Raw genomic sequence first — 13,998 nt, 5'->3', positions numbered from 1 at the left:
TGGGCGGAGGGGCTTTACAGACGTCGCCGCGGACCAATGGGAGGCGGCGGGGGCGGGCAAGGAGCGGTTCCGGGGCAGGTGCCGGTGCCGGTGGCGGGCGCCCGGGGGGGCGGGAATGAGCTCGGAGAAGGGGAACGTGTCGCGCACGCGGCCCCAGCGCTACCAGAACGCGCGCGCCTTCCGGAACGACAAGTACGACACCAGCGCCCGGCGCAAGGTAGGGGCGGGGCCGCCACCGGCCCCGCCACCGGCCCCGGCCCCGCCACCGGCCCCGGCGCGTCGCGGGCGGGCGGGCGGGGAGCGGCGGCGGCGGGGTCGCCCTTTCTTTGAGGCAGCGGACGGGTCTCGGTGCGGCCTGCTGCGCGCCTTTGGAGCGGTGGCCCGGCCCTGCGCCGTTTGCTGCCGGAAGGGCCTTGGGGTCGCAGGCGGAGTCGCACGGCAGCGGAAGGAGAGACACTTCTTTATTTTAGTGGCGGAGAAACTCTCTCTCGGCCCGGCTCTCTCCGGCAGATTCACTGCGGCGTCAAGGAGTGATCTGTAATAAGCCGTTTCAGTCAGCTGTCACCTGGCCCTGCGTCTTAGGCTGTTGTGTAAGCAAATACGTCCTGTGATCCTTGAGTCACGTTTACGACATGAAAGGCCCTCATTAAGCCAAAGAATTATTGAGAGGGAGACTGAAATAAAGCATTTGCTTTTGTGCAGTAAGTCAACGTTCCCTGCAGTGTCCTCCATGTCGCTTCTTCGAAGGTGTTTGGTCTTCTCACAGTTTGGGACTACGTGGTCTTCACACATCTTAACGTTTTGAGAATTTATTTTGAACGACCCATCGTCTATATGAATAGCAAGTTTCACTTTGCATTCGTTGGAGACTACTCAGAAAAGACTCGTGTTTAAGTCTTTAAAAAAAGTTTCTGAGTAGTTACGTAGGAAGTTGTCTTTAGCTGTTTGATCAGTTCTTTTGCTACACACATTGTCTTGGTTCGATACTTTGGCACTATTGTTACAAAAGACCATTGCTGTCCTTTTTTTGTTTCTAAGCAAGGAAGAGGTAGTGGTTTACCATATATTCTTGGAACATGCTCTGTGCTTGTAGTTGTGGTAACATAATGGCAGTGTGGAAAAGGACGAATACCGAGCAGTGTGCCTGAGCAGTAACAATATGGAAGTGGGATGTTTTGTCTTACAAGTTAAACTAAAAGAGATGAATAAAACAAAATGCATGATGAGCATTCCAGAAGAGGCTTGTCTGGTGCTACTGCTGTTACAATATTCCTTTAACTGAACCTGACAGGGTCAACAAAAAGAACTGAGAGGAGGAGAATAAAGTAGTAAGTTAAAGCAATGATACTGAAGAGAGAGGTTTGTTTTTTTTTTTTTTTTTTTTTATTTTTTTTTTTTTATTATTATTATTTTTTTTTTTATTTGTTTTTCTTTTTTGTTTTGGTTTGTTTTTTTAGATGTTGCAGGACTGGTTCTGCAAGTTGAACAGGCAGCTTTCTTCCTGCTCTAAGCAGGGCCAGTGTTATTAATTGTGTGAGTCACATGGTGATCCCTGATAGGAGAGTGTTTTCCTGTCTGGCCTCCACACACATACACACACAGAAATATCCTAGAGAGTTGGTCTATCATAAAAGTCTTCAAAGAGAGACTGAGTTCTGATATCAGTTTTGTAACTGAAGTAATCACTTCAATACCCACATAGCTGTTTTTCTTCCCTTTTAAAATATTTTATATCCTATAGAGCTGACTACACAGTACCATGCACTCAAGCATTTTTTTTTAACAAAAACTTTTGAATGTAGCCAAGATTCACCGTGGGTATTAACTGTGATATGGGACTGAGTCTCATTCCTTTCTATTTCAAGCAAATAATTTGTTTTCTCTGTGTCCTTGACTGTTTATGAATGTGGCTGAACACAGGGAAGAAGCTTCTTGAAGAAAGTGGCTCCTATTACAGGGTTAGATAGTGTGTGGTAAAGGGAAAGGATGCATTTTTCTTTTGGCATACTGTCATGTACAAATTCTAGTGCAAGGGGTTACGCAGAGGTCTTTATAACGATAAATTGATTCTGCTATTTGAGAAATTTGAAAATAATTTAGACTAACAAAGATTAAGTGGTCATTAATGTCATAGTTTAGATACAGACTATGCTGAATAATGACAGTTTTACATCTTTGTCTTGTGTAGTCCTGAATGATCAGGTGCACCACAGACGTTCAGGGTGTGATGAGGGAAAGGAAGAAATAGTAGCAATTTGATCCCAGGGACTGATACAGGAGTGGACATTCTTCCTTTCCACCTCTCTAGATCAGAAGAATGCTCAGAGCAGTTGAAAGAGGGTGGATCTCCTGTACATCACTGGTAATGTTTGGGGGTTTTTAGGTATTTGCCCTATCTTTGATTACTGTTATACACTGCCCAATGCAAAACTATCTTGAAAGGCTGCAGAATGATTTTTAGCTTAAATTTTTTTATCCTGATGCATTTGTGCACTGCATTAGCAATGTTGAGTATTAACTACACTAGCTCCAGGTTGCACTATGGGTGGAGTTAAGGTAGTTATTTGCGGTGTTATTTCTGCTTCTTTCAGTAAAGCATTATCTTCAGAGGAAATTTGTCTAATGGCCTTTTGACTTTTCCCTTCTGGCAGCCATTATATGGTTGTTCTGTGTTTTTTTTAAAGGTTTTGTGCTCTCTGGCTGACATGGAGCTTGGCATCCATTTTCTAATCTTAAGGATCATAGATCTGATTACTTGCAGAACATCTTGAAAGACCCATCTGTCTCTCCTCTAATGATCAGTCTTTACTACAGCATTACTCTGGGATGGGCTTGTTGGGTACACTGTCCCTCTACTGTAGTTGGGTAACTGCCTACAACAGTGCTGGGAAAGCTTGCATTTTAGGATGAATTGAAGAAGGAAGAGCCAGGACAGGGTAAGACACACTGTGTTGGTAGTTATTGAATCTTGGAATTTGTTTATGGGTGCTTGCTTTACATAGTATATTCCAGAACAGCTGTTTGTGGCACTGAACTGAGGAATATACATTATGTTATATGAATATACATCTTATGTAAATTCTATTACATAAGTCAGCATGGAAGCTGGAGTAGCTCTAGAGATGAAAGCAAATAGCATTCAATGAGAACATTTAGAACTCCATTGTAATAAGATGGTAAACCACAAAGTAATTCATATTTACACCCAAATGACTGATCTGTTTCTCCATTTCTTTCCTCTCATTAAGTATGCCCCAGATGATAATCCAAATTTCCCTAAATTTCAGAGGTTATTAACTCTGAACCTCAGCTTTACCATAGTGTTGATGTCAGCTCCTTCTTCAGCTGGCTGTATGGATAAATAGCTTGTTGCAATGGAGACACTGGTCAAGACTGTGGAAAGGCAGTGGGGACAGAACAGGTGAATACAGAGCTTAAATGCTGAGTCAGTGATCGTGACTTGAAGCTCAGGGGGGAGACACAGATAAACTGGTAGCCAACTGGAATTGTCAGATAACAGTATTGAAGTTGGGTTAGTTTCTGTTCTTGCTGCAACATAGAGTAGCTCGGTGGGCTAATATCTACTCCCTCACAACCCTGTTATTCTGGGTTCAGAAGCGCATTCAGGCCTGGGCTATAGCCTTCCATGTAAGGAGAAGAGGAGCAAGCATATTCTGGGCTCTGATCTAACTCAGGGGTGGCCAGGAGAGAGGGTGAGTCTGTGTGTGCTCAGTTCTTCGTGGGGAAAAGGGTAGGAGTTGACTGTCAGTCCTTCCAAGTGTGTATGTCCTCTTGCAGGCTACTTGCATGTTTTCGGATCCATGGTCACTGACCTGAAAAACGCTCGACATCTTGATCTCCAGTATGACCACTTGGAATTGGGCTTAGAGAAAGCTTTTGATTTCATATGTTAAAGTCCATAGCAATAAAACACGAAAGGGCCTTAAATGCTATATAGCCATCCATACGTAACCAGTATGGATGTAATGAAGACTTTAAAGCTTTGGTTGGAATGTTAAATACACTTCTCTTTAGAGATGAGAAAATATCTGTGTAGAAAATGGAATTTAAAGTAATACTGATACAATATGCGAGTAAGTGAAGCTGTTTGGTGGGAGTTGATTTCAGCCTGTGAAATGTGTATTAGAACCTTGAAAATCCAGTGTCTCATACCACAGTTTGGGGTTTGTTCGTCTGCACTGATGTATTCTTAACTGTTTTGTAGTCATGTGCTGGAGACCTTGTGGATTTTTGGTTTTCTGAGTCGTTATTCAGAAATGCTGCATTCAGCCTTGTCGATTGAAGCAGTATCACCTGTGGAAAGAAGTTCATGGATGGCATTCTTTTACAGCAGAATAGTCTACTGATGTGTGCTCAGTAGTAGGAGTCTGCTTTCAATAGAGTAAATCAAAATACTCATAGGTTCACACATAATTAGAAACTTCCAAACAGACAGTGAGGCTTCTTTGAAACCCCATCATTACATCTTGCTTGTGACCACTTTAATGCTAGTTTAAGCTAGGGATTATTTTGTGTGCCAAGTTAGTAAGTGTAGGTGCATGTGTTTACTTTAATACATTCTGAACTGCTTCTGGTAGGTTGTTAAATGATTTAATATTGGGTTATGTGAGCATATGGAGGATGCTGTTTTGTTAATGCAGTTGACCTGACAGTGTGTTATAATATGCACATGGAATATTTTGTGACTGTATACTTTAAGACTGCTTATGTGTGTCTGTATTGCATAACTGTAATTTCTTTGGGAAATACGTAGGCATACTGTAAGCACTGAATGAGTTGCATTTGTGCTTTGACATAAGTATGGCAAAAGAAAAGAGGAAAGAGCTATTGATTAAAACAGGGAAATGAGTGTTAAAAAAGAGAAACTGCTGTGGCAGAAATAGAATCTAACCTGTCTGTCAGAGTAATTCTCACACCAAGAAATCCATTTCAGACCATAAGCACTACCACCTCTTTGTGTATGAGAGCTAACTACCTGCGTAAAAGTTGGATTAATAAAGTTGACAAGCCTTGTTCAGATCTTTGTGTGGTTTTGGGTGCTTTTTATACCTTTAAAGGAAAGCAAGCTATTAAATAGATGAAAGAAAAAAAATACAAATATATGAAAGCTTAAACAATGTATAAAACATATTAAAAAGTGAATATTACTAGGAAAAGTAAGCAGCAAAGGGTTTTGGTTTTGGTTTGTTTTTTTTTTTTTTTTTTTTTGTTTAACTATTACTTCCCCATTCTGACTGAGAAGTGAGTTACCAGAGAAGTTTCACTTCCAGTTTGTTAGGAGAACTTAATCTTACATGTTCTCTGATGATTTAAAAAATCTGAAAAAGCAGTTTATCCAAATCTTTAATTAGGGACAGCTTTCTTTGTTTCTTCAAGTCTGTGTTGCTTTTGAAAGTGATATGATACTTTTTTTGGGTCAAAGGAAATGTTGAATTTAGTGTAGAAAACCACAGTAAATTAGCAACTTGTTTTAGTAGTAGTAACATTTAAATGTCAGGCATTTTTTGTGAGCAAAATACACTTAGAAGGCAAACACACGTCAAAGTTAAACTCTGTAAATCTCCCTGCTTGCTTGCTTTACATCAATCCATCATTCACTATTGACTTTCTGAATCACAGTCTGGTAGAAGAATTGTAGAGTCATAGTCTCTCTCATGTTCAGATATGCTGAGCCAATGATTAACTACCCCACTCCATACTTGAAGTGCCAACATTGAATAAAAAATAGAGGAAGTTGCTGAAGGGGGAGGAAGAGACTGTGTTGTATGTGTGCCTGTTAGAAAGAGGAAATGAGAACTGAAAAGCTGTTATCTTTATTCCAGTTGTTACCTTCTGAGCAGGTACCATATGGTTTCTTTGAGTTGCTCTGTAAGATTTGTGGTGCTCAGGTGACTAGGATGAAAAGTCCAGGCATAAAGATACCTGGGTAAGGTTCTTAAGTTACACATAAATGTGATCTTCATAGCTACAATCTGATTTGGTGTCAAAAAGACTCTTAGGCAGCATTTTGGTCAATGCTTTTAATCTTTACTTTTGCACTGAATATCTGAAATGTTGCTGATCATACCAAGAAGACAGAACAGTTCAAATGTGACTGCACAGAGGTAATCGAAATACACAGATCAGCTCTGGTATTCATTGCCTTTAGGTGGATAATGTGATTCTTGCTGTGCGACTGAATTACATTAACTTCATTTTGCTTTACTTTAGAGCTTCTTGTGTGTTATTTATCTTTTAAAGACCTTTTTCAGTGGTGAAACAATGTGTTAATATAGAGGGAGGATTTGTCTTTGGGAAGGGGGCATCAGATAAGATGCAGGACTTTGTTGTTTGAAGCAAAGTTGAAGAAGTCGCAATAATAAAGTCTTTATGCCACATGACTAGTCTTTTGGCCTTGCTACGAGGTGGTATTTTCATGTAAAGATCTACTATGAGTAACATTAAAAGGCATCTCCAGAATTTGGGCTGGCCTGTATTGTAGTTTGTCTGATAAAAAAACAAACAAACAAAAAAATTTATCACCATATTGTGATTGTTGTGTATTCTGGAGCCACATGATAAGCATGTGGGGAGGGGGAAGAGCTTTATAAAGCTCCATTAATAACAGTTATCGGTATTTTATTGTTCCTTAGCAAAAGTTTAGCAGAATTTGTAATGGGCTGCCTGCTTGACAAACTTTGGATTTCCTTCAGATGAGAGGTGAAAGTAGTTCCTGTTTTGTTCTTCTGCTGTGTTTATGCTACATGCAGTCCTGAGCGTGGCCTCTTGCATTCCAAGTGCATTACACATTGCTGAGCTTGTCCCTGCATCACTTAGTAACAGGGTTCCCATCCCCAGCTGTGATGTCAGGACATATTATTGGAAACAAGGTGGTTATCAGCAAGGAAGCTAGCTCCCTTTGGAAGGACAGTCAGCTGTCTTCAGCATAAATTATTGCCATCTTTTGATGTTCATTGGTTTCTGCCTTGGCAATGCCAAAAATACTTGATCACAATAAAGAACACCTGGGAATACAAATTACAGTGTTTGTGCGTTTCTCCCCTCCTGCATTACTGATTAATGCAAATCAGGAGTGTGAGAGGGTGAACAGGAAGTTCAGGCTAATTTGCAGGTTATTAGAAGCTTATTCAGGCTATACTACTTGGAGTCTCACTTTGTGCTAGTCAAGAACTGAAAAGAAGGCTTATCTTCAAATTGTATGAATTTTGAAAGAATGAACACTGTCAGTGCTGGCAGTAGTTTGAATTGCCAACCCGTTAATAGGTATCTGCTGAGGATTTACCAGTCATTCTCTTCTCTCAGAAAGTTTTCACATTAGCCAAATGTTTGTGTTTCTTGGAAAATCTAATCCATGATGCATGACCGACATCAGAACTACAGCTCTCTCTATTCAGTATTCAAGCATTCTGCAAAACCTTCTTTCTTTTTTTTTTTTTTTTTCTTTTTAACATGCAAAGTCTGTATTTGATCATTTGAAGAAAAGTTTACTGTCTTTTATCTGAACCGGCCAAAAAGCACCACACCTACAGTTAACCATACCATGGGAAAACTCATACTGATTGGTTGAAATTTAGTAAAAGTGGAAATAATGGAAAACAAGTCTCATAACATAGTCTCATTTATAAGTAGCATTTCCTCTGCCACATACATCAGAATAGAATAAGATACTGTATTTTTAAAGCTGGGCTTTTTCTTTTGTCTAGTGGATTGAAATAGAACTTTGCAGAGTGGTAAGAAGCTCTTGAAGGCCATAAAACTAGGAAATTACTTCAGAAGCTAATGTATGCATGGCATAACTTTCCAGTTTACTTGTAAAAGAATAACATAAACTATAATCCCAATTGATGCAGAATCTGTTTCAACTAACTTAGGTTTTCTAAGAAATAGATGTGTGTTAAACCATGTTAATGTAATTTTCATATGGTAGCCATTTTTAAGCTGTCTTAGGGCACAGTAGTATTTTTTTTTTTGCTACGTGCATTTTTTTTTAAATAGTGAAATTTCTATTTTTAACGTTCTGAATGAATACACACAACAAGGCAAAGTTACTGCTGTCATTTTTAGATAGAGAAGAAGGTTGGATGTACAAGTATCTGTCACTTGTTATTTAAGGTAACAGTATGGTTTGGTACTACTTCCTATCTCAAAATAACTTCTCTTGTGCAAATAGGACTGACCAGTTGACATTTTGTATTCCAGAGCAGAGTAAATGCAAAATGTTGTAGAACATCTTAAGGTAAACTTTGCATTACTGTAGTTTAAATTACCATTTTGAGGATTTTATCTTAGCTACTTGAGAGCAAAAATGTATTACTTTTTCATAAAGGAAGTTTTAGGATGAAAGAGACATTGAAAGAGTTGATGGCAAATAATGTGTGGCTTCTACTTTATTGTGACCTGAGAAAAAGTCCCGAGATTACTTGAAGTATGTAGTATAATGGTAGCTTGAGCAATAATAGGTTAGATGTTAAGTCTTGCAAGTTGTCTTCTTTACATAAGAACCCACATATATCAGGGCTTATTTATAATTAAATCTGTTTTGTAACATTGTAACATCTGTAGATATGAAAAAAAAAAAAAACAATAAAATATCTATAATAATCTATTATCAACAATATAATAATACAAAAAAGTACTGTTGACAATATTAAAATGGTGATAATAATAATGAAGACTACCTCGAGGTAGAAGACTACCTTCCACTGAAGCATATTACTAGCAGTAAATGTATGTGAAATGCTTATATTAATATCAAATAAACATCTTTCTAAATACTATATTAATCACATGATGGGTGGAAATGCTTTCTAAGCAAGATTGGTACTCATAAAAGTAGGAAATCTTTAATGTATTCTTATTTTAATTTTTATTTATTCAGAAAATAAATGCTAAGATTCATGATGGAGTGTGTCAGCATTGCAAAGATATCTTGGAGTGGCGGGTAAAATTCAGCAAGTACAAACTACTGTCAAAGCCTAAAAAATGGTGAGTTAAGATACTTTGTGTTAATCTCATCGTGTAGTCTGTGAACTTTTTGGAAAACATTCTAGTTTTGGAAACTCAGCAGTAGTAGCTACTACGATGTGACATTCTTCAAATTTGGGGTCTGCAATGGCAATATATAACCAATGTTAATTTTCTAATTCATTAGTCTTTTACCTTTAAACTTTTGAAAAGAAAGCACATTGGGAAAGCAACTGCTTCCCTCTTTGCTGTTAAAATGCTTGGTCTGTGGACCTGTAAGTTCAAAACCATTAGTGTGTCTTGAACAAAAAGTCAAACCCAAACCAGTTGTAACACCATTTTCTCAGGTCTTGTTGCAAGTCAATATTAGAGGAATCTGCACATCTCTTAACTTTTGTAGTTGATAAAGACTATCTAATAGAGGAATGAGGAGAGGAAGTCTTTAATTTTATGTCATATCAAAACTCCTCAGCAACCCTCTTCTCAGCATTACTGAGACCTCAGTTCCTACAAAATGTTTGCAATATATGCATTTCATTACCTCTTAGCATGTTCTCTTTTTTTTTTATGTGAAATCCATATAACCTTTATATGAAATTCTAAATATTAAATGTTTAGCATTGTTTGCATACAGTTCTGTATTAGGTGGTTTTGGATAAGGACATAACAAAGGTGATAAATATCTTTAAATAATTTGTAGGTTTGTGATAGGTTAATGTTCTAAAGTGGATACTCTCTGCTTCCTTTTTACTTGCTCAGCTGCCAAGGTCCTTATTTCTGTGGCTGAAGACACAGCCACTGTTTCAACAACAAAATGTTGAGCTCAGAGAAACTACAACTGAGCTGTGGTGTATGATATCGTCAGCTTTATCACTGTAGTTCACTCTGCGTTTGTGTGTTGTTCTCAGTTACATACTTCGGAAATACTTACAGACTGCTTGAAGAGGTTTTGTAAATGTATGTGTGCAGTTCCCTGAGTGATGGTGTATTTAATTTTGATTTTCAGTAGGTTGAAAGGGAAGGAATGTTTGTTCATACTATATCCCCATTTGTGAGAAGTTTTGCTTTTTTAAATAAGAAAACAAATGAAACAAATACTTTGGTTTTAGTAAACAGTTTCACTTCACGTAAAAAAAAAAATATTAGGTAGAAGTCTCACTGGTTCTCAAACATTCTGGGTTCTATTGACCATAGATAAAGTGTGAATTTGTTTTTTTTATCTCTTTTTTCAAATGACTGTGCATCTTGCTTAAAAGTAATGAGCTGTAACAAACCATGTCGTGGTGGATCTGGTTCTTTTGCCTCTTCTCTGCCTAGCCCCAAAGGGAAAAATGCAGGCAAAAACCCATGTAAATCAGAGAAGCATTGGAAATAGAAAAAGTAGCATTGTGGGCCAGCTGCTTATGACAGAATATGTGATGTTTTCCATCTTATTTTTGAACAAGTAAACTGGGCTGCAGGCTGTTCTAGCTCTACCGGTGGGTGGTTTCTAGCCCAGCTGACAGCTGTACAATGGCTGGGTGGGCTTCTGTTCTGAAAGGACAAGGCTTTGCAGATTTTCAACGGGTGAAGCTTCTAGGTGAAGTAAACACAGTATAGACATTAAAAATGTGACTGTATGGGAAAAAAAAATGAGTACTTCATGTCAGATGATGGGAATTGGAGAACTTCTCTGTACCTCAACTTGTTTTTAAACATCTTCAAAATTATGATAGTACAGCCACAAGTTATCTCCACTTTTATTTCAAGTATTTAAACTATTAAAAAAAAAATCTATACAACTTGCATTGATAGTGCCCCTGTTCGATGTGACATGGCTGGGAAAAGCTGTAGATCTTTTCTAAATACTAATGCAACTGAACACAGAAGAAAAAAAAAAACAACAAAAAACAAAAAACAAACCCCAGCTAGGTATTTCCAGTGACATCTAACTAGATTTTTTCCTGGAGAAGAGTAAAGATGAGAAACACTAGGAGTTCAGACTTTGCTTTTGTCAAATGTGTCCTACAGCAATTCCTGTGAATTTACAGCTTCATAAGGATTTAGATGTGTGCATCTTAGTAATGAAAGCTCAGCAGAGCCTAGATGAAGATAGTAGGGAGAAGGCAAATGCATGCACCTTTTTATACTATATTCTTTCTTTCTTGTACCGTTAAACCAGAAGGTGAAGTTATGTAGCTTTTAAAGTAAAACTACCTACTGAAGTAAATGGAAAGGTTTCTTTTGTCACTTTAAATATAAAAATTACTGGTTTTATGTTTCTTCTTCAGTTCTTGTTTTAATAATTCTTCCTGAAAAAGTTAAGGGAGAGGGAAGACAAGCAATGATTCTGATAGTGCTGCTTGTTAAAATAATTGTCTCATATGAAACTGGTCTATAACATGTTCTTTTGAAGAGTATGTACTGGTTTTGAACACGGAATGGTTAATAAATGTCCACAAATATTTTTTTAATAATGTTTTCCTCTTCACAGTGTGAAGTGTCTCCAGAAGACTGTAAAAGATCCTTACCATATTATTTGTCGATCGTGTGCTGGTAAACTAGAAGTTTGTGCTAAATGTGGAAAAGAAGAAGAAATAGTAATTCCGTAAGTAGCTCACAAATTATGTTGTTTCACTACTGCACTGTTTCTTCCCCTTTAATAAAGCTTGTTTGGAAAATGCCAAGAAGCTGTACTTTATGCCATATTCTGAATAATCCTGACAGGAATCATTAGGAGTCATTACCCTTGCTTTCTTCTACTGAAACTAGGGGTGAAATGCTTATTGATGTTAGTGGGGCTGGGCCAAAAAAAAGTATTACTTGGATAAGGTAGTTTAATACCAAAGGGTAAACTGATTATCTTCCTTAAGAAAAAAGCACTTCAAAATGGATTTCTGTATAGAGCACCATAAAATATGCATAAGCCAATTTACTGTTTGCATTCTGTCTGTCATTTGATGATTCAGTTATTAGTGACCAGAGAAACTAAACAAGGCTGATACCGAGCACAGTTACCATATAATATTTAGCAGGCTTTTGGGGTTTTTATTCTTTTACTAGAGATCTCTTTTCATTGAGCATCCTGTATTAATTTACTAGTTTGTGACAACTCTCCAGTAGTTGCTTAGTTGTCCAAACTGTTCACATATATTATTTTTTCTTCGCATACTTTTTCCTTTACTATCTTTTATAACTTTCCTATTCAGTGTGAAAGTAACTTAAGATATTGGCCCTCTCTTCCTCCTCCCCACCTCCCACCCTGTTCCATCCCCAGTAGAATATTCGACCCTCCATCCCATCCTTGTTTAAAAGAAAAATAAATTCCAAAGGTGGGTGGTGATAGTATCTTCTGTTTTCTGTAGGATTGATAAAGGACAAAACAGTACTGTGAGTGTGACTACTGAGAATGGCCAAGAAAGCAGTGGATTGGAGGATGAGCTGGATTTTGATACAAACTTCAGTAGCACAGACAGCGATGAAGATTCTGATGTGCTTAAAGAACAATTTAAAAGTATGAATTTTGAAAGGACAGAGAACTAAAAGGTTGGGTTTATATGAGAATCTCTATGCAATCAAAAGTGGTAAACCAATGTTTGCCTTAAACTGCTCTGAAAATCTGATTTGACATGTAAGGTCCCTGCATATAAATGTTGGCACTGTGTGTTATGACACTTGTTGGGGGTTTTGTATAAATTTTTTTTTATTATTATTGAGAGCAGAATTTCTTGTGAAAAGATTCAGAAATTGAATCTTTAAGCATAGTTATTTCTTGCACACATGTAACAACTTCCTGTTTCTCTGGAATAAAGCCTCTTTGTGTAATTGCTCTAAAGTCAATATTACGTGACTGTTGTATTGCCACTTGGAAAACTATGTGAAAGTCTAGAATAAATGCAGTCTTGTAATAAAAAGGAAGAGCTAAACCGGTTTGCTGAAGGAAGAACTTGGAACTTCTGTCAGTGAGTTTCCAAACAGGGTCAAAATACCAAGTGGTCACTACCCTTATGCCTGTTTATTTTCTCTGAAAAAAAAGAAGGCCTAAATGCCATTACAAGTGTAGTTCATAAGCAGTTAATGCTTATTTACCATATATAAGTATGCATTACAAATTTATGACCATATTACTGCCAATACTTTGAAAAGAAAAAAAAGTGAAGACTTTTTAGAATTTCTCCTAACAGGTCTCACGCTTCCTTTTCCTTTGACTGCAGATCTAATGTAGTATGCTGTGAAATGAAAACACTTGTGTAGTGTAGTGGTGCTTATATAGTTACTCTCTTCCTGATTTGCAGTTCTCTCTAGGGGTTATTTCAACGTAGATTAAGCTATAGGAAAAATTTAACTAAATTTGCAGTAACTATTTTTTACAAGATACAGGATGGCTTGATTTCTTCTATAATGTCTGCTACCTCTGAATAAAGCTGAAGTAGTACTTCCTAGTAATTAAATGGTTTAATCTATACCAAGATACTATGCTGTTTTTACTAACTGTGTAACAGCTACACATCTGCTTTGGTGTTCTGCCTGATTTACAGTAGTGGACACGGGAAAATTTAATTCCCAATCTACCTTCTTCAAATGAATTGTGAGGAACTTCAAGTCTGGGATTATTCCCCACCATGCTGCCTGCAATGGGGGAAATACTGAAACTTTATCCTTTGTGTGGAGATAGCCACTCTGTGGCTGCTGTAGTTGACCTTAACTTTAAAGAAAATCTCGTTACCAGGATGTGGAGTACTAAGACATTCAGCAGTCAATTGCCTAGAAACTTATGATTTAAAGGACAACTTTATTATTTAGTATTGACAATAACAGGCAACAGCATAATTCTTGTAGTCAGCCATGGAACAGTGAGATCTTCCTGTTTTTTCTTTGCCATGTAGGTGTTTGTCACTACACATAAGGCCTTAAGAATAGGCTTTTTATTTACTATCTTTTATCTATTTAGATTTGTCTTCCATTTTGGTATTGTACATTAAAACACCCTTTTACTTTTTCTAAGCTATTTGTAAGTTTGTATCTTAATATCTA

General features: G+C 37.6%; 1 protein-coding gene across 1 annotated transcript; it reads left to right on the top strand.

The window, feature by feature from the left end:
* The first annotated feature begins 77 nt into the window (after positions 1 to 77).
* On the top strand, positions 78 to 12,882 carry CUNH9orf85 (chromosome unknown C9orf85 homolog). Its single transcript, XM_033010371.2, has 4 exons — positions 78 to 217; positions 8,900 to 9,006; positions 11,459 to 11,572; positions 12,330 to 12,882. Exons 1-4 carry the CDS (start codon positions 116 to 118, stop codon positions 12,505 to 12,507), a joined length of 501 nt encoding a protein of 166 aa, XP_032866262.2. The 5' UTR covers positions 78 to 115; the 3' UTR covers positions 12,508 to 12,882.
* Positions 12,883 to 13,998: the final 1,116 nt, after the last annotated feature.

Source organism: Tyto alba, unplaced genomic scaffold (genome assembly GCF_018691265.1).
Source record: "Tyto alba isolate M040663 unplaced genomic scaffold, T.alba_DEE_v4.0 Super-Scaffold_13, whole genome shotgun sequence".
Classification (NCBI taxonomy): domain Eukaryota; kingdom Metazoa; phylum Chordata; class Aves; order Strigiformes; family Tytonidae; genus Tyto; species Tyto alba.
Note: the sequence above shows the minus strand (reverse complement) of the source record. Positions and strands in the feature narration are given on the sequence as shown.

Excerpts from the sequence above, each read along its gene's own strand:
- CUNH9orf85 (XM_033010371.2), top strand. The coding sequence starts at position 116 with ATGAGCTCGGAGAAGGGGAACGTGTCGCGCACGCGGCCCCAGCGCTAC. Across the intron at positions 9,007-11,458 it reads CTGTCAAAGCCTAAAAAATG|TGTGAAGTGTCTCCAGAAGA; the intron begins GTGAGTTAAGAT and ends TCCTCTTCACAG. Across the intron at positions 11,573-12,329 it reads GAAGAAGAAATAGTAATTCC|GATTGATAAAGGACAAAACA; the intron begins GTAAGTAGCTCA and ends TGTTTTCTGTAG.